Source organism: Athene cunicularia, assembly GCF_003259725.1.
Source record: "Athene cunicularia isolate RWA chromosome 6 unlocalized genomic scaffold, athCun1 chr6_part1, whole genome shotgun sequence".
Lineage (NCBI taxonomy): Eukaryota > Metazoa > Chordata > Aves > Strigiformes > Strigidae > Athene > Athene cunicularia.
The window spans coordinates 1,186,349-1,206,455 of NW_020799105.1; the positions used below are offsets into that span (position 1 = coordinate 1,186,349).

Consider the following 20,107-nt stretch of genomic DNA (forward strand, 5'->3'; position numbering starts at 1 on the left):
ACTTTAGCTAATGACGCTACAGGTCTCTTAAGAAATAATTCAATTGCTGCTTTAATAAGCAGCATATTAATAGATCCACATAGACTCAGTAGAAATTGCTCATGCTTTTGCTCCGTTTAAGTATCAATGTGTATATAAACCCAAAGTTTTATGAGCCTTTGCTGTAATTCTTCGTGAATAGCAGTAATGGGACAAATTAATTTTTATTCCCAACAGAAGATTTTGCTGCTGGGGTCATACTGCATTAACTGCTATCACATCTATATTTTGTGGCTATAAATTCATTGTATTTGTGAAAGTAAGTATATGTGAATAAGTATAATATCTGTCAAAAATAAAGTCTATACACCAACCCATCTGAATTGATTTAACGTGTCTCAGAAAACCTTGAGATACAAAATCATGCTTACAATACATTACAACCTAAATTAAGCCAGTTACTTCTAATTTAAGATTATGCTCACTGCCTCTTAAAAGAACTCTTAATTTGCTTATTACTTTGTCAAATTTTAAATTTGTGAGGGGTAGTGAACATTTATGTATCTACTGGTTACCTCAGCTTGTGGAGTTCGAGTTGTTGCGCTTTTGGTAGTGTTTTTTTAATGTTTGGGCCTGGTTTATCTATCTCCAAGAATGGGATGAGGGGAAAAAAAAAAAAAAATTCACTGAAAAGCTGTAATACTTCCATGATTAAGGGCAAAGAATGAAATGGGCAAAAAAAGTATTTTTCTGACAGAGCAGTACCCATTTGTACAAAAGAAAAATAACCAACCCCAACCATAGTACAAGTCTTTGCATATTTTAGAAAGAACAGTATAGTAGAAATAAATGAGACTAGCATCTGTAGATTTTTAACAGCTAAATTATCAGCATAATGGCAGATTAAGGACTAGCAGACAGGGAAGAAGAAAATTTGAGACTGAAACACAGATGCAGTTACGAACATGATAGAAAGTTTTGGCAGAAAGACTTTGGAAGGTTATTTGCCATAATAAATAATAATAATAAATAAATACTAGATGTGAAATTTAGCTGTGCATCCCATCTATCTGCGTACATAATGTAGGTGTTCTTTACACCATCACATTTCATTTTTTGCAATACTACTGAAGTGTGCTGTGGAGATGAACCTGCTTTCTGTGGTGGTGACTTCCATTTTCTGTAGTTCTCCTCTCCTTTTTGTTGCAAAGCTTGAAACTGTGAATGAAGGAAAAAGGAAGGATATCTGGGTAAATGCTTTCTCTGAGATTCAATTTCTGTTCCAGCCTCTGCCACAGAATGTCTGTGTGAGAGTAAACTAATAATTTAAACCAAATCTTTTACAGATGACCTCTGATTAAGTGTTTATTATTTGGGGAAACAGAGGCTAGCGTTTTGGAAACACTGAGCATCCTTACTTACAGGAAGAGTCCCTAAAAGGTGTATATGGAGCTAGGCAATGCTAGATACTAACAAAAAATGACCTGTAGGCATCCCAAATTAGTAGCCACTATATCTCATAGCGATTTAATCTTTCATCTGTAAAATGGGGTAATACTATATCTTCGTTCTTGTAAAATAAATAATGTATTTGTGAATCTTTTGAATGCTATAGTGATGAACACTTCAGAAAAACACATAAGAAATATGATGCTGATTTTAAAGAAAGATAAACTACATGAAGCCATGCCTAGAGTACTGGCAGTAAACCACCACTAAATGAAATTACAGATTGTGAGAAAAAAGTAGTTTGTGGCTATTAAATTAAGAATTGTATCATAATGTCTATATAACAGGGACTGAATAATGACTGTATGACCAACCTTTTCATTCTTAACTCACGAGCACTTTATTTTTCAGCCTCCATACTCTTTTCATAGGGCCCTGTGGGTATGTGTAATCACACAAAACAGTGTGCTCATTATAAAGATTCCAGGTATATTTTTTGTCGCTCTAATTTATGACTAATGTATAGATACTAAATAGCATCTTGAATAAGAGATCTGCTGAGACCCGTTTTCCTTCCTAACAATAAGATTTTGGGCCTTCAAATTTTAGTAATATACGTCTGTACAGAAATATGTTTTATTTATTTTTGTATATATATTGTTTCCCAAAACAAATTTTTTCTAAATCCACAAGTGTTTAAATTACTGGTAGTCTTATCTACTGTAAATTACATATGTGTGCCATTACTACATTTTGACTTACAAAGGCAGCTTTAATAAAAGACAAAAAAGAGATAAGTTATGATAAGCTTAATTAAGTTTTAGCAAGTCAGAAACTTAATTGTATTGCGCATTAATAAAACTCACTGGATAATATATTTGCATCTGTCTTTATATTCATAATTTATCATGGTGCTTTGCAGTGCCTTACCTAAAAATGTAATGTTAAATTATTGTGAAAATAAGAAAGGTATTTTGTAGAGAGACATGGAGTATCTCACTTCTTGATAGCAGTTTATAATTTTCTTCACCAAATTTAGCTGAGGGTATTTTGTCACTGTGGTTGGGTTATTTTTGTTCTTCCATGGCTGCATAGCAATGGTTTAAAAATTTTCTATTCATTTTATGTTTTTTTCTGCTGTCATGACTGGTTGTCTTGTACCATTCCCCTTGAGTGTATGTGTGTATTATTTTAAACAATAACATTATATGTCCAGATAGGGGTCCCATTAATGTTCTGTTTCACTAGAAATTGGCAAAAATTTGCATCAAAGGGTTTAGCTTCATAAATGATATTTTGTATTGTTATTGAGTGGTGGTTGCTGGTTCTTCCCTTTTCACCATTTTGTTAAATTTTCACCACTTGCCTGACAGAACAAGAAAGCTGAAATGCTCAGCTTCATACATCATGTTTCTGAGAGGCTTTGTTATTTTGTATAGTCTGTATTTAATGCAAAAACATAAGTAAACAGTTGTAAACACTTAAATGATATGATTATAGGCAGAGGCATGTGACTGTCTCAAACTTAAGCTTTTGTAAAAAGCATGTGAAACTGTTACTTAGTTGAAAATTTCAAGGAAGAATGGCTTAAAATTTCCTTGCAGCCTTTCCTAACTAGTGGGTCCCCTATAACAGAACCAAATAAAGCTATTTAGGAACATTTGGGTAAAAGTAATTTAAAATTATGGTTTTGTTGTTTTTGTTTTTGTTTCACTGAGCAGTATATTAATCAATCCTGGAAACCATGTCAAGATTCAAGAAGGTACTTTAGGATTCTTCATTGCAAGTGATGCCAAAGAAGTAAAAAGGTAATTAATATATTTTTATCCTCAAATTTAAACATATAGTATTTACTTTGTTTTTTCTTTACATGTAAACACCTCACCTAATTGTAATTATTATCTGTTTAAAGATTCTCAGGGGGGATTGAGTTGGTACTCTAGTGAATCAATCATGTGTGAATGCCATTTTCTTAACTACAGTCCTAAATATCAAGGATATGGAATAATTTTACAGCAGATGTGAAAAGACATGAAGAAGCTTTTTTTCTGAGTCCTACTAGAAAATGTTAAACATTTTGATCTGATTTTTCTATAATTAATTTTTCTCGGTGGAATTACTTTGAGTGAGGACAGGGATTGCAGTTTTGTCCAAGTTTCAGGTTTAGAGTAGTTCTTATTTACATAGACTTTAGCAAATATTTGATGTAAGCGAGCTACTGTATTCATTCTGTAATTGCATTAGCAGAATAATAGTTATGTTCTTGTCATTTTTCTGTACTGGAATTACATACTATATGACCTCATAATAATAAATCAAACTACAACAGTGCAGTATATCCTAACCATTATAGACAAATTTGCAGGTTCATTGTACTTGACTGTATTAGATTTGACTTGAATGAAAAGGGTGTTTATGGTGTTGTGTTTAGGACCAAACGTGTACTCTTGTTTGATAGGATTATAATATTATATAAGGATTAAGAGCAATCTGAAAAAATAATCCTCAAAAGGAATAATTATTCCATGTCTGTAAAATTTAAAAAAAAAAAAAAAAAAGAATATTTGCAGCTGAGTGCTTCCTCATAGTTTGTATCTTTGTTGTAAGTCATAGTATTAAGAATCAGTTTTACTTGATGTTCTCCTTGAGTTAGATATTTTAATTAAATCCTATAGTTAGAATGATAAAATATTCGAATGGTAATATTTACTAAGTCCCAAAATGTTTATGATGAAATGACACTGAAAATAATATTTAAGCAATGCATGTTTGCCATTAATATTTGAAGAAAGTTAAAACGTCATTAACAGTGAAATCACTGAGAACCTGAATTCAAATTTCATTGAAAGAGTGAAGATGGTTTTAGGCTAGGTGAAACATGCAGAACAGCACAGCAATGCTCCCGTCCTCTTATATTTCTAGCACCATTTTTGGAGTATTTATGTACAACACTGACTCAGGTACGCTACCTTTCACCATATAGGCCTTTTCCTATCTGGTGCTTTTCTCCAGGTGAATATACAGAACTATCTTCACATTCCTTTACTGAGGTGCTAGCTTTTTTTCATTTATAAAGCATTTTATACTCTCTTATGAAACTATTTCATACTGTAACTAAAAATTACCTGGCATAGCATTTTTAACAGCAAGTTGATGGTTCTTAATGTTTTCAAGAGAAATTTTATCCATCATTTATCTAGCATGTGTTATCTAATAGCAAACTGAAACAAAATTCCCAATTCTGTCTTGATTTTTGCAGAAGTTTAGAAACATGCTGCCTACTCTTACCACTTTTCTTAACTGTTCTGTGCAAAGCAAATTTTTATCAGATATGTGTTTCAAGTAACAAAGCCAATGATGTGAAAGTGTTGATATCACCCTTTTGAGCTATGAATCAGGGTCAGAAAAATGTACTAAAATTGAGGTCTTTTGGAGGGATATTTTAATAAAGTAAAACTAAACATGTTATATACCTGAAATTCAGGTTAAATTATTTTGGTTTTGTGTTACATGCTAATGGAGAAATTTCACCTCCTTTAAGCTAAAACTGTTCATATTTATGAATTATATGTTTCACAATGAAATATAACATGCAATATTCAATTACTCCTCTTGCTAGAAGTACATTTGCATTTTTAAAACAATAGTTTCACATTAGAAACAATTATACCTAGAAATAATTATGCCTAGGTAAATAGCTTAATGTAAAATTCTGAGTGTTTAAATATAATACGAACTGTATGAATTACATCTTTATTATTATTTATTTCTTTACATGTTAGTACTAATGTCAGAAATCCACTTAATTCAACCCAATTATATAGAAAGACAATTTTACTACAGCAGTCACTTCATATGTTTGATCTTGACTATACAAAGGTACTCTTTGGGACAGTTGTCCTGCAGTGGCCTTCGGAAACAAGATCTCTAGAAATGTCCAATTAGTGTAATGAAGTTTTGTGAGGGAATATTTGTGATAGTGGATTCTTGTTCAATGCAGGGGCTTACAGCTGGATTGAGGAGAAATTGTAAAAGTTGGAGGCAGTTTTCTCCTCCTTGCTTATGTCTTGACATCAACTCATGGTTTGAAAAATATTTTATTCTCATTTCCTTGGAGGCAATTTGTTTTCTTTTTAGTGGGAGGTGAATAGTTTGAAAACCAGAAACTTTCTCTATCAAAGTATACAAATGCTCAGAGAAGGCATTTTCATTTTGCTTCTTGGATATCCTAAGACAATTTCAGAGTCTGAAAGAGTAATCTTCCTGTAAGTTTCTTAGAGAAATTAAGTCTGCTACGTTTAGGATTTATCGAGCAGTAGCTTGCATGCTGTCTTGATTTTAGAAATGTTAATAATATTCAGTGAAGTCTTACTGCAAATTTAAATTTGTATTCTCTGGTCCATATCTCATATTCTAGACCTGCTACCTTTCTCATGATGAGCCACTTAACTACCAGGGCCATTATTCAGAGGTGTAACAATTACTTAGATAAATTTGTAACTGTTTGAATTAGGGATCTGGTTCACATTTCTGAACATTTCCTTTAATATAGTTCTACCTGTCGTGGACACTGTCTAATTAATGTAAGAAGAATTGGTAGTGATCTTCCTAGCTGAACTGCCAAAGGCTGTGTTTATTCAGAGGCTGTGTATTAATATTGTTTATTTTTCTTTTTATATTTTGGACTAGATTGTTCTGTTCCAGTGGCCTCCCTACTGTTGTAGCAATCCAACTATCCAGTACTGTCGGCAAAATCCATGGGTGGTTGCAAAGTGGCAGCTTTGGTTCTTACTGCCAATTTGTATTGAGAAGTATGCAATGAGAGAGGGTTGGGAAGATAGGCATGGACCTGGCATATCCTGAATATGGATAAGTACAGGGAGATTTCAGCAGATTAAAAAGTATGTCTAATTTGTTATGCCAGCAAGAATCCTGGTAAACCGTAACTGTCCAGCTAGAGGCCAGCTGTGTGATCCTCATGAAATGTGTCACAGCCTTACATGAGATGTTGACATGAAAGGCATGATTAAAGTCTCCTGTGGGCAGTCTGATGTGTATTTGTTAACTTGGAGTTTTGTTTTAATCTTACAGAAAGTCAAATGTTTACCCTTCTCACTTCCTTAATCCTCCTTGTGCTTCACCTAGTGGTGAGCCATTTGATACAAGAGTAGAAGTTCATAAGGAAAAAAAAAAAAAAAAAGGAAACTAAATGGTTCACCTTGTTAATGGCATATTTTTGTTTCAAATTTTGTCTTTTGTCTGTTCAAAACCAAAACAGTTCTGCTTTATTCATATATGAAGGACAAAAAAATAGTCTGAATCAAGATTATTTCAGTTCTTTCATTTATATGTTCCTTTAGGAACTTATTTTGAGTGGATTTTGCTTTCTGTTGTTTTGTTTGTTTGTTCGGGGTTTTTTGTAAATAGCATATCTGATTTTACAGTCACATTGATCTCATTGCAATCTCTCATTGTATCCAAAATGAAGTTCTACTTGTGACCAGGCTGAAAAATTGGTTAGACAGTCTTTAAAAAAAAAATAAATCTGGTACATCTGATAAGAAGAGAGAATGCATTATATATATATAGTTTCATGACAAAATTAATTGGATGCTCTTTTTTTCTAAGATGAAAGACAAATAAACTGATGCAGTGTCATAATTATAATCCTTTCTCCCAATAACTTTTCAAATAAAAGTGTATTAAAAGAAACACTAATTTGGATTCTTATGCTTGAAATTAATGGTCTTGTAGTAAATATTTCCTACTTCAAATGTCTAAACCTTTTCAAAGACTAAAAAAAATTAGTGCTGACATGTTTCATTAATTTGGCACTGCAACAAGAGGAAATGTGGGAGTAATTTAATTTATATAGATTAAGAAATGTGTCAATTTTTTCATTCTGTCTCTCTAGGGCATTTTTTTACTGCAAGGCCTGTCATGATGACATCACAGATCCCAAAAGGATAAAAAAATGTGGCTGCAAACGGCGTAAGTAATATTTCTATCACTCCCTCATCTCCTTTTCATGAACTGTTCAGCCTTGAAGACTATCGGTACATGTGTTTACATGTTTTACACAATGGTACAAAAAAGCCAAGAAATAAATGCACAGCAACATAGTAAGTGCTATTTGCATTTCTGAGGTCCTTATGTTTTTATTACATTTCACACCACTCACACCTGTTTTTTCATTAAAAAGTCCATTAGGGTCCAAAGCTAACAAAACCTGAAGAATTATATCAAGCTAGATCAAATTTCTGAATTAAGAATGAGCTAACAGTGAAGTTCTGCTGTCATTCATAACATGCAGAAATCCAGTAATTTCAACAGTTTTCTGTAAATTAAAGAACTTTTTTCTATCTTACTGAAGATGATTCTGTAAAAGAAGAAAGTAGGGAATAATATGCCATCATATAACTTTTGAAATAAATTATTATTGAAATAAACAATCCATTTTACTGGAGGAAGGGATTATGTGGAAGAAATTCAATATTAATGCCTTTTACCTACATCCTTTTAGAAGATTCCATAGCTGTAACGCTAATACTTGGTTAAGTTCTTAGGTCTGCTCTTCAGATTATTTGGAATGAAGAAATAATTAAGTTTTGGAATTGAGATCAGACTTTGCATCTGTATTTTTATAAATATATAAAAATTAGCATTTTATCTATATATAACTTGAAAGGACTTTTTGCAGGAACTAACACAACCACATTTTGGCCAAAGATGTGTTTGACCCATGCGTATTTGTAATACTGATGTCAAAAGGGTTTAGGGATCCATTTCTCAATGGATATCTGAATATTTGTGTGCATTCCATGATATTCTGCTATGAAAAAGTTCATTAAGTACAAAAATACTGATTAGGTAAATTAAAAGATCTCAGAAGAGTTCTATCATGTCTATTTCACCCTTACTTTTAAAAAGGAAAAACTCTTTCTAGCTCCAGTCGTAGCCTTACCAGTGCACTTTCTCGAAGGATGGAAGAAAGCCTCAAGTGGACATTCTCTGCCTTTAAGGGGTGCCTGAAATTGATGAATTAAAAAATAGCTTAATTAAAAAAAAGAAAAAAACATGTCACTGGAGTTTTCAGAGAAACTCCTCTCCCCACAGAAAACAGGAGTTTGGAACAAAGTAGTATAATTGAGAGAAAGCAGCTGAAACACTGACAGAAAATGGTATTTATCTCCCAGTAGCCACAAGGAGAGCAAAGCACATGGAAAGCATGCCTGATGTGGAAGGAATGTATGCATTGCCTATCATATTGGAAAAAAATTGTTCAAGAACTGTTTATCCATGTGAGAATGTGACCTTTGAACTGCTGCCAAAGCCAATGAGGCTGCTGAGTAAGTTCTGGTAAAGCCAGTTACAGATGCCTGGGGGTGCCTGTAACTCTTAAGCCCCATCTTTTTTCCATATTACCCAACAGTTAAAGAGAAATGTGTTACCTGTTTAATTTTATCTGATTCTGTCAAAAAAGACCTATTTTGTTTGTATTTTCTTCTCTACTCTTCCTTCACATAGTGTATGCTTTTTATACATGTGCTGATAAAAAAAAATAAATAAATCCCAAAGATCTGTCATTTTAGTGTGAGATCTACACTCTTCATTGAAATCTGTTAGAAGATAGGAATTCACAGTCTAAAGGTCAAGAGCTCTTTATTATACATTAATAGGAATCAATGTAACATCCTCAGTACTAGGAAACCAGGGAGGAAACAAGTATATGTGACCTAGCCAACACAAGGGATGTATTACCATCAGTAGGGCCATGGAGACGTGAGTGACAACTTCTGGGTGTAGCACTAGCAAATGTTCCAAATGGCATGGTCCTACATATCAGTCCTATAAAAAGGTGTTGAACAGATGAAGAAACAAAATGATGGCATTAGTGAGGATGATGCTGTTAGCAGGTGGCTGTCAGAGCTGCTGCAGTGAGCACTGAATACTAAGATGGGAATCCTCTGAGTCAGGTGAAAAAGAAAAAAAAATGGTCAGTGAGAGTAAACTCTTAAATTTCACTTTCATTATTTTCCCTCTCCCTCTCCCCCCATCTGCCCTCTCACTTTTCCTTTCCTGCATACACACACATACAGTCAGATACCATGATAGCTGGCAGCTCAGTACAGCTGAGAACAGCTTCCACTGAGGAGCATGCTCACAACTATTAGGATAAAAATTGCTTTGCTTTTAAATTTCTGTCAATCGGAAAAAAAGGAGAAATGAAGAATTTCAATAGTAATTAGTGATTTTTGGTCTCTCAAATTTTGATGACAATCTTGAGATCCCTTTTATGGGACCTGATTTTTGCTTTTAAAGGTAAGTCTTTAGTGCAGTCTATTCACATAAAATATCTTAGCTTTAGCTTTCAAATCACTAATTACTTTTGAAAAATCTTAACTATGTTATCCATCTGTAAGCTACACAAATCAATGGTCTTAAAAATGCAGTTTAACCAAAATAAAACATAAATTAAGAAAACTCTTTCTCTATTGAATTAGGAAACTCAACTGATCTGTCAACAGCTGATATGTCTCTGAGTTTCAAAGACACTGCAAGTAGTCGCACATATGTATATATAGTCCTATATGATAAATACATATTTTAATTAGCAAGTAACATAGCAATTAGAGGCAGCTGAATGCAGAAAATGTGTAAGATGAAATTAAAGGTTGTATGTAAAAATATTGACACATTCAGGTGAATTATATGTGAAAGAGTATCTTTACATAGAAAACTTAATTATGGTGGCATTAATTAATACAGCTTCCTGTGACACTTGAAAACCACATTCTTTAATAATGCATCTGAGGTTGCACATCAATTTAGATACTGTCTGAACATTAGCTTGTGGTATTGTTGGGGTCTAAACCTAAGTCTGACCTACATAGCCATTTGTCCAAATCTGTTAGGCCTAATATTAATAATTCAGGGCAGATCAGTATGTTTCCATAAGACTAAGGATAATTAAAGTAACCTCGCTTTCCTTTTGCAGTTTCTTTGCCATCCCTTTCTCTTTACCCATCCCACTCCCTGATAACATATGAATGCTGATGTCACATTGTCCAGAGAAATGCTTGTGTGGAAATTTTATTCAAAGGTTGTTAATATTTTTTTTTTATGTTTCAATCTCTTTCCTGTTCTATTTAACTGTAGTTTTTGCAGCAAGGGGCCAAATACATGTATATATTTATATAAAATGCAGCCACATTGGGATGAAATCTCAAAACTGGATGACCTACTCTTCCTGTTTCTTTCATTTTGTGCAACAGCTATGGTCTAATTCTCTATATATTTTTTCCAGTGACAGTGCTTGCTGTGAATAGTGGGGGTTGAACCCCAGAGGGGACATATCATGTGTACATTGATGTGTTTGAAGGAATTTCATGTAATCTATGACAATTGACAAACTTTTGATTTATTTTTCCTCTTGCTGCCTTGGAACACGGCCCCTACTATATTTTAACTGCACACTGATAGTGATCTATTGTGAGTAAAAATGGGTTCCCTGTAGCCCAGAGTGCGGTCCAACCTGTCTTTCTCTAGCAGAGAGTATTTTTGTTCAGTATTTTGGTTCTTTTCTTTATTTATGTTGCATGTAGCAGTGACGTCATACCCACAAGTTTCTCATCGTTTACACCCATGGAGATTAGGGTGACGTTGAAGAAAATACAGCAGTTTTCCCTTCTTCCACCTTTTTGGCCCTTTTTTTTCCACAACCTTGTTTTTTAAATTCCTATTTGAAAATGAGATCTTGGCAGTAGCATTTCCTTGAAATGATTCTAGACATATCTAATGAATTTATAGGGATAGTGGTTAGGCTGGGGTAATTACCACTATAGCACTGTTTGCCTGGTTAAGCGCAATTAATTGTCAGACCGGTGTTCAATTTTTTTGTACTTTCTCTTTTCATTGCATACCTGACACAAAGAGTAACACAGGAGTCTTTTACTGTCCTTATCCAACTCCTTTCTCCTCATTAGAAAAAAAAAAAAAAAAAAGGAAAACCAGACAATGAATTAAATATATTTTTAATGTATAAAACTACAGATATCTTCAACAGGAAACAAGCTACAGTGATTATTTTCCCCAGCTTGCTTATTTTGGAATCAATCACATGAATAGAGCCACACTGAATTTTCAGGACCTAAGCTGTAAAGTTTTACATTATTATTATATATAGAATATGAACTTTATAGACCATTTCATGTCAATCTCAGTCATACTACTTTAAAGTGTATGGAATCTGTGAAGGCTCTTGTCAGCCACTTTTAGTGTGTACAGTCATGGTAATTTAAATAAACACAGCATTTGGGATATGGAAAGAATTTGCTGCTTAGAAATACAAGCATAGGGCAGTGTTGGAATTATATGGGCTTGTTCTTTCAAACAGTAAGAGGGATCAGATATTTTGTAGTTGAAGCGACACATTACTGTACTAGACTGAGGCTCCTAACCATACTGAATAGCTGCAACTATTCCAAATAAGTGAGGCTATGTGACTTTTTCAACATATCACCAGATGTTCTGTATTTATTGTGTGATAACACTTCAGATCTTAGCCAGGACTGAGGTATGTTTTCCTCTCTCAGCTGTACACACAACAGCATCTTTCAAAGAATCAAGGAAAAGTTGATATTCCCAGAGTCACATGATAAAGTGCTAGCCATCTTGGAACTGCCATGGCCTTCATTATGATTATCGTTATCTACTATTTATCTTATGCAGACCGCAAACTGCGCTAAAGGATTGAGATCCTGTTGTGGTAGAAAGCATTCAGAGAACCAAAATTTCTCCAAAGATCTATTTTCAGCCAATAGAATGATGTAGCAGAAAGATGCACAGAAAAGCAGATTGTGAAACAGGTCAGCTTGATAAGAATCAATACTTAGTAATAAACCAGAAAGAAACTAATTTCTATGTATTAAATGATGAATCCTATTGACTTTGAGGCAAAATACTAGAAGTAATTTGGCTTTATTTGAAGCAACATACTTATTGTAAATATGATTCTGTGTTGAGGCCTTTCTGGACCAGAGATATTAGTTTAAATAGTAATAAATAAACAAATAAAAGAGCTCTTCATGTTAAGAGAGTATTAAAAAAATATTTAAAAAGAAAATAAAATAGGTTTGACTTGTTTTTTTTTTCCATTTTCCCAATAGCTTCAGTTTGTTCAGAAACACAGTTAGCTTTGAGAGTACACTGGCTGAGAGTCTTCTTTAAGGTAATGAAGGAAAGGTCATGATCAATCTGTAAATTAAAATGAATTGGTCTATAAATGTACCATTACTTTACAACCTGTGAGTCATTCTTATAGCTAATAAAATAGGGCAAAATGTCCACTCAGGTCACCTGCTGTTTCTACAGTTTTGGCAAAGAACAGCACGATCTGAATTACAGCAAACAACTGACCAACAAACAAACAAATGATTGCAAAAATTGCAAGATAGTGAACAAGCTGACTTGGTGGTTTTGAAGATGTTCTGTAAAAATTAAATAATGGAGAGATATCTTTGCCTGTTGTGTGAAGAGAAAATAAATTCTCACAAACAGTTTAAGATATGCTGCTGTATTTTTCAGGAAACTGAAATTGTTCTGGGCGAAGTCCTTTCAATATTTGAGTCTCATGATGCTAACCAGCAATGTTAAAAGGTGATCAGATCACTTTGGTCGTCCTTTAATGCTGCTGTTATTTTACTCGTAGTGTGGATCATAAGCACTTGATGAATTGAAATGTCACTGCATGCATTTCAATTCTTAAGTGTAGTGGGACCTTTTTTTACCATTTGCTGGTCAAGAAACCTTGTTCTTAACCAGCTGTTATCTCATAGAGATCCACTAGATGTCCTCGTAGATCCACTTTTTGTTACCGTTGAGGTCACAAGGAAAATTACTTGATGGGTGGAATACGAGGATTGGGTAGCCTGTATGGTTTAAACAAAACAAAACAAAACAAAACAAAACAAAAAAAAAAAACACAGCAAAGATGAAGGGGTACTTTGTTCTGCTTGCTTTAAAAAAAAGGAGCTGTTCCTTGACATCTTAGGTAGAGAATAATCTGCAGTTTCCTTTGGTTATTTTTGCAGCTGGAAATATTTCCCATTACTGTTTGTGAACTCTTAAGTCTCAGATCCAGACAATATAGAAATTTTGACTGGACTTTCTGAGTTTTTGAGATCAGAAAGCAAGCTACTGCTAGAAGCTTAGACATCTAAGGCACATTCCTTGTTAGAATGGAAGGCTATTGCCTTCTGAGAAAAATTGCAACAAAAAAAGTTTTTAAAAGTATTTATTTACTTTATAAATAATAGAAATTTTGCTTTCTTTTTGCTCTTCACAAATCAGAAAATTATGAGTTCATATATGCCTTATTTTGCCAGTAAATTATTTAAGTAGTCTGATTTCCGTGTCCATGATAACTTCCCCTCATATTTTTACTAATTCATTTTACAAATGCTGTGGTATTGTCATCATACTAAGTAGAAGGATCTGTTCTTCCTTTTTATCCATTTATTATTCAGTTGAAAATAGGGAAGTAATTTCCTTTATGTCCCAACTTACGTTTTCAATAGTTGCAAATAACAGTTCTATTCAACATCCATAACAGTTCTATGAATAGAAATGAGTTGATTCTTACAGAGAGGTGCTACAGGTGTCAGATGAAATTATCACCCACCCAGAGGCTGTTCTTAAGGTCCCCCTGTCTCTCTGATGATTCCCATTTTTTGTTAATGTTTATGGAAGTTTTGTAGGAAATGGTATGTGTGTGGCTGAACCATTTAAAATAATTTCTGTCTTGTCTTTGATCTTGTCACTAGTCATCCCTACTAATAATCCATGTTTTGTTTTATTTAAAAGAAAATAAGTATTGTATTTGGTATGACTGTAACAATGACTGTATAAAAGGAATGAAGAGTAACAGCATGTTTTCTTTCCAAAATGTATTGCTCTGATATGCAGTAGCTTATATACTGGTTGAAACCCTTATAGCAAGTCCTTTCTGCTACTTATATTTTCAGGTCCAAGCCTGTTTCCTGCATGTTAATGATGTGAAATACTAAAATGATGCATGATTTCCAGAACAACTGATAATAATAGTTAAAAACAGTCCCTGAAAGGGTATTGCTTTTTGGAGTCCTTCCCCTCTTGGAGGGAAGGTCTTAAATTTCCCACTTCATTGGTTAAGTCCGATAAAAATGGTACAAAAAGCTTTCCTTCCCAACCCTCTTTGCTCTTAAGGATGATTTCTTTTAATTTTTATAGATGTGTCTTATCCTATTACTCACTGTTGACAAGACATGGCTGCAAGTAAATGAAAACCAGGGACTGTTACTAACCAGTGACATAGCAGTTGAGAATTTCTGAGCAATGTGTTTTGCTACAGCATTTGATTAGAAAAAGTTCTTCAAAACAGCTATAATTAAAACAAAATGGGCCTGCCTTTTACCTCACCTACTGTTAGTGTGTCTCACAAATGCCCTTTATTTTTCTTTCATTTCCTTAAAGTGAAAATAATAAAATAGACATAATGGAAAGACTTCCACATTTTTGGTAACATATTTCACTTTTCTTTTTCTGCCCAACTTTACAATTTCAAAGAATGTGTTGGGAAGAGTTAGACAGAGGGAAACCATGGGAAAACAAATGCTGTTTTGAATTTTCTGTGTAGTTTGAATGTGTATGCATCAAAAGCTGCAGTGGAAACCTTCTTACTAAAAGCCAAGCTCTGAGGAATGATGTACCATGCAATGAACAAGCCTGATGCTGCATGATGACTTTCTGAACAGCTGTAAGATAACTCTACTAGGATGCTAAAAGAACATGGCATTAGTCATGTGAGCAAAGTTTTAGAGGAATGGAGTCGCTGCTGAAGAGATCACTCATTCATCTCCCTCAATGCCTGTTTTCCACAATCATAATGTTACCCTTGCTTGACAAGTATACTGTATGGCAAGTCATCAAGGCCTTAGAACAGGACTTGACCCATTTGAGTGATTTCTATCCCTCTTCCCTGGTGACTGTGGCATTAAGAAACTGGGAAAAAAAAAAAAAAAATTAATGTCATTACCATAATGCAAAAAAGACATTCTTAATGGAAGGTACAGGCCAGAGAAACATTACCTTTTTTCTGCATTTGCTTTTAAGGTTTTGTTTTTGCCTGTCAGTGTTCTGTTTTGTTTTTAGTATAATTGAGTCAGTTCAATCTAAACCATTACCAAAAGTGTTGGTTCAGTGCAGCATGTGAAACAATCTAAGTTGTCTTTGTATTTCTTCAGACTTAAACATACTGTAATTCAGGTAACATACAAAATTGCACAATGGTAACTACACATGTATTTACAAAATAGGATGCTGTGTATTTCTATAAATATATAACAAGGACATTCAGATGTCTAAAGGATATGATATTCTATTCTACTATGGCATTCCTTTTTGAATTAGCCCCTAATTGTACATTCAGTTATTAGATCCTCAATCCACCTTTAAATCGAGAGCAGAAAACATGCCAATGATTGGTTCAACATGTTTCAGTGGACCAATGCTCTGTGTGCTTTTGGTGATGCCTTATTTGTGAACTGATTTTAATGTCAAGCATATTTACCATTATTAGTTGTGTCTCTTATATGGGCAAATTTTGGTATTCTGTCAAGAAAATTTGAATTCCTGAAGATACAATGTAAATGAAGTAAATTTTTCAGAAAATTTTATTAACATCTTGTAACTCTTTAGTAATGTGTAATTTATTGCATTAAAGGAGTTCCCTGGCACAGTGTAATACAATGAAATTCTTAGCTTATGTTTAAGAATAAATATATTTTTATATATGTATATATATGTATGTATGTATATAGTGTATATGTGTGTGTGAGTGTGTGTATGTAAGAATATATGTGTATGTGTGTTTCTGTGAGTGTATACATACATATATATAGAGATATATAAAAGTCTTTGATTTTTACAGGAAGGAGGATGTGCCAAAAATATCTAATGGATTAGCAACTTCAGATTTTTCTTTTCATTTTATCCCAGTAGTATTAATTGTGCCAAGGGAAAAATATATTCTTAGGATTCTCTGCTTTTACTGTGTTCTTTTTTAATTTAAACACTCAACTGTAAACAGTAATTCTTCCCCATGTCTGCGGTCACCCTATAAGACTGAATAGAAATAAAGAACAATTTATCTTTTGCCCTACTTTTAATGTACACCCAAGTGTTATCAATAATCTCATTGCATTTTTTTTCCTGGGTCAAGACTGTTAACATAAACTAAGGCCTGTATTAAATCCCTTAAATTACCTTCCAACTGCCTTGTTATATATATAACCTTGCCATTAACCTGCTGCTCTTCCTCTCCTCCCATCCAATACATGGTTATAGCCAAGATGTCCATCTACAAGAGAATGAAACTGGCATGTTGTTTTGATTGCGGACGCTCTGAGCGTGACTGCTCTTGCATGTCAGGCAGTGTACATAGTAACATGGACACCCTTGAGAGAGCCTTCCCACTTTCTTCTGTCTCTGTTAATGATTGCTCCACCAGTTTACGTGCCTGTAAGTTTTAACACCAACACATGCTGTTCCATGTCTGTGGTGTCTGTGGTATCATCCCCGTCTTGTGTCGTACATTGTAGTTCTGTGAGTTTTACTGGGCTGATGCTTTTTTAAAAAGTCAAACCCAAATTTTGATACAGCTCTGTATTTATATTTCTGTTTTAATTTATTTTTAATATGAAAAATGTTATTTTGCTTTGTGTGCTCTTTATGAAGCATGCTCTTGCAATAGCATGCAAGAACGTAGTAATGCAGTTTGGTGACTTTTTTATTTAATTCATACAATATAAATTGTCATTAATTAAACAAGAAGTACTTCACTGGAGGAACAGGCCTTTGTCTAAATCTATGACTGGTGCTAAGCAGACAGCTTTAATAGTGCTAGCACTAGAGCAGCATGCAATAGGCAGTGAATAAATATACAGGATACAACTTAATAGCTGAACCATAGTGGCTGGCATTCTGTTCTGTACTGTTGCCGTTATTATCTTTAATTTTGTTTGTAGCCCTTCATTCGCAATAAGAGAGGACTTTCCATCTAATACTGAAACTGCAGAAGATAAAAATGATTGTACTTTTTGTAGTGCTTTTCTAGAAGGACTAGCCTGGTGCAAACTTTCTGATGCAAACTTTGAAATTAACTGTGGAATCTGTCCCATAGGACAGTACCATTTTGGAATATACCCCAAGAGCTCTTTTGAAAGATGAGAGTTGAGAGCAATAAGACAGAGAACTTAGAAAAATTCTGCATAGCCATTAATTCTTTGGGCCAACGGTAGGGATTCCAAGGCTTGCTTTATCAGTGTGATGTCAACAATTGAGAAAGATTGTTAATTAAAATAGTGATTTTTTTTTTTCTGTTTGTTATCCTATTTAGACATTCATAACAGGCAAAAGTATGTCTTGGGACAGGAACTGTTTTCCTTTCCCCACCCAAATGGCAAAGAAGAACTATAAAATTATTCAGATAGATCCTATAAGGAGTATTAGGAGTTTTGATCAGGAAGCATGTCTGCTTTACATTACAAGTCATTATAGATAAAAATGCATTCCACTACTAAGATTATAATATAGTTAGTAGATTATGCATCTGGTTGCCTTTTGTTACTATATGTGTATTGCAGTGCATAGTCCAAGGGGTTAATGACTTTCTTTAACTCTTTTGACATTTTAAGTATTTTTCCAGACACAAATGTGCAGTATATGACAATAATACAATTTTTGTTAGCATTTTCTCTCTGAAGACTGTGCCAATTAAACTGATTCTAGCAGAATTTTCTAGAGATTTTAACAGAAATCTTTTCTCTATGTAGGTGTAAAAGCACTCTGAATGTCCCTTTTATCTACTTGGTTGCAACTCATGTATCACCTCAGGGGATATGGTTGCCAGTTTTAAGTCCTGTTCTAAGTTAAAGAAGTTTTTATCTTTTAAAGAGACCTTTATCAGAGTAAAACACAGCAAAATGTATTTTGTTGAGAGAAGTGAACAAGAAACCTTCCTAGATTGAGAGTAACTATAGGCAGTGTTACTTACCCAGCCAACAGCCTCAATAGCACAGTGCCTGGTATAGTTTGCATTGATACAGACTAGCACAGAGAATATGTACTTGAATCCTGGTGCTGGTGTTAACAGCAGCCAGACCAGGCTAAATTAATATTTCCCCACAAATGGGTAAAATTTCTGCCATTAACACTGTTTGGCAAAGAAATAAAAACCATAATTTGTAGGTTTACTGTAACTTTCAAGTTCACTTAAGACTCTACAGAGGCAGATAAAGTAAACATTTTTGATTGTGTTGCCTGCTGAGACACAAACCTCCACAATAATGGTATTATTTCCAGAAAAAAAACCCTAATAATTTTGGAAAACATGTTAGATCTATGTTCTATTTTGAAGGATAAGTGATATTGACAGCTTTGAGGATTTTTAGCATCCTATCTTTCAAAGGCCTTTTCCCCTCTTCATCACTCCATCAAATCAGAAGAGATCTCACACTTCCCCTTGTGAGACTAGTCACCTTTGGCTGTTAATAGCAAGTAGGAAAATCAATACGAATTCACACTCCTTGTAAAGCAGCATAAGCCTTTCTTTTCCAATTAAATATATATGTATACACACACATGCAATGTTTCACTGGCAGGGCTTCAATAGAAATCAGTGTGTTTTCTTTGCGGTGCACAGGGGTTGTACGATGCCCATCTTGACAGACCTAGTTAACTCAAAAAATGGCAGTGAGAGTCAGCTTTTCATTAAATATGAGCAGATGTGAAATGTAGAGTGTTTGACAATTAGAAATGGCAGCAGTAGGGCCCCAGAATCAAAGTGAGGTCAGATTGGTGGATCAGATTACCTCACTTACATTCTTTAGTTGTTCTGAAAATCATTTTGAATTAGCGTCAGTGGAGCCATGATGGGTTTTGCCCTTTGTCTTTTATGCTAGGACTCTATTGTTTCCCCAGACACTCATTAAAGGTCATTATACTATTACAGGGCTTGCTTTCGTCATGGTGCCCCAGTTGGGTTGGTTTGCTTCTGTTTTTTCTTTTTCTTTTCTCTCTTTCTCTTTCTCTTTTCTCTTTCTCTTTCTCTTTCTCTTTCTCTTTCTCTTTCTCTTTCTCTTTCTCTTTCTCTTTCTCTTTCTCTTTCTCTTTCTCTTTCTCTTTCTCTTTCTCTTTCTCTTTCTCTTTCTCTTTCTCTTTCTCTTTCTCTTTCTCTTTCTCTTTCTCTTTCTCTTTCTCTTTCTCTTTCTCTTTCTCTTTCTCTTTCTCTTTCTCTTTCTCTTTCTCTTTCTCTTTCTCTTTCTCTTTCTCTTTCTCTTTCTCTTTCTCTTTCTCTTTCTCTTTCTCTTTCTCTTTCTCTTTCTCTTTCTCTTTCTCTTTCTCTTTCTCTTTCTCTTTCTCTTTCTCTTTCTCTTTCTCTTTCTCTTTCTCTTTCTCTTTCTCTTTCTCTTTCTCTTTCTCTTTCTCTTTCTCTTTCTCTTTCTCTTTCTCTTTCTCTTTCTCTTTCTCTTTCTCTTTCTCTTTCTCTTTCTCTTTCTCTTTCTCTTTCTCTTTCTCTTTCTCTTTCTCTTTCTCTTTCTCTTTCTCTTTCTCTTTCTCTTTCTCTTTCTCTTTCTCTTTC

At 34.0% G+C, this 20,107-nt stretch overlaps 1 protein-coding gene across 31 annotated transcripts in view; it reads left to right on the forward strand.

The window, feature by feature from the left end:
* The window catches only part of KCNMA1 (potassium calcium-activated channel subfamily M alpha 1), a 529,533-nt gene that overhangs the window by 418,155 nt on the left and 91,271 nt on the right, over positions 1–20,107 (forward strand). For 8 of the 31 annotated variants that reach the window (XM_026850996.1, XM_026850995.1, XM_026850997.1 and 5 more), the window contains 5 exons: positions 3,150–3,236; positions 7,343–7,419; positions 8,625–8,777; positions 10,912–10,920; positions 16,813–16,986. In XM_026850996.1, the coding sequence (XP_026706797.1) occupies positions 3,150–3,236; positions 7,343–7,419; positions 8,625–8,777; positions 10,912–10,920; positions 16,813–16,986 (500 nt within the window). The remainder of the gene's footprint in view (positions 1–3,149; positions 3,237–7,342; positions 7,420–8,624; positions 8,778–10,911; positions 10,921–16,812; positions 16,987–20,107) is intronic. The other 23 variants (XM_026851018.1, XM_026851019.1, XM_026851024.1 and 20 more) reach the window with 7 other exon arrangements.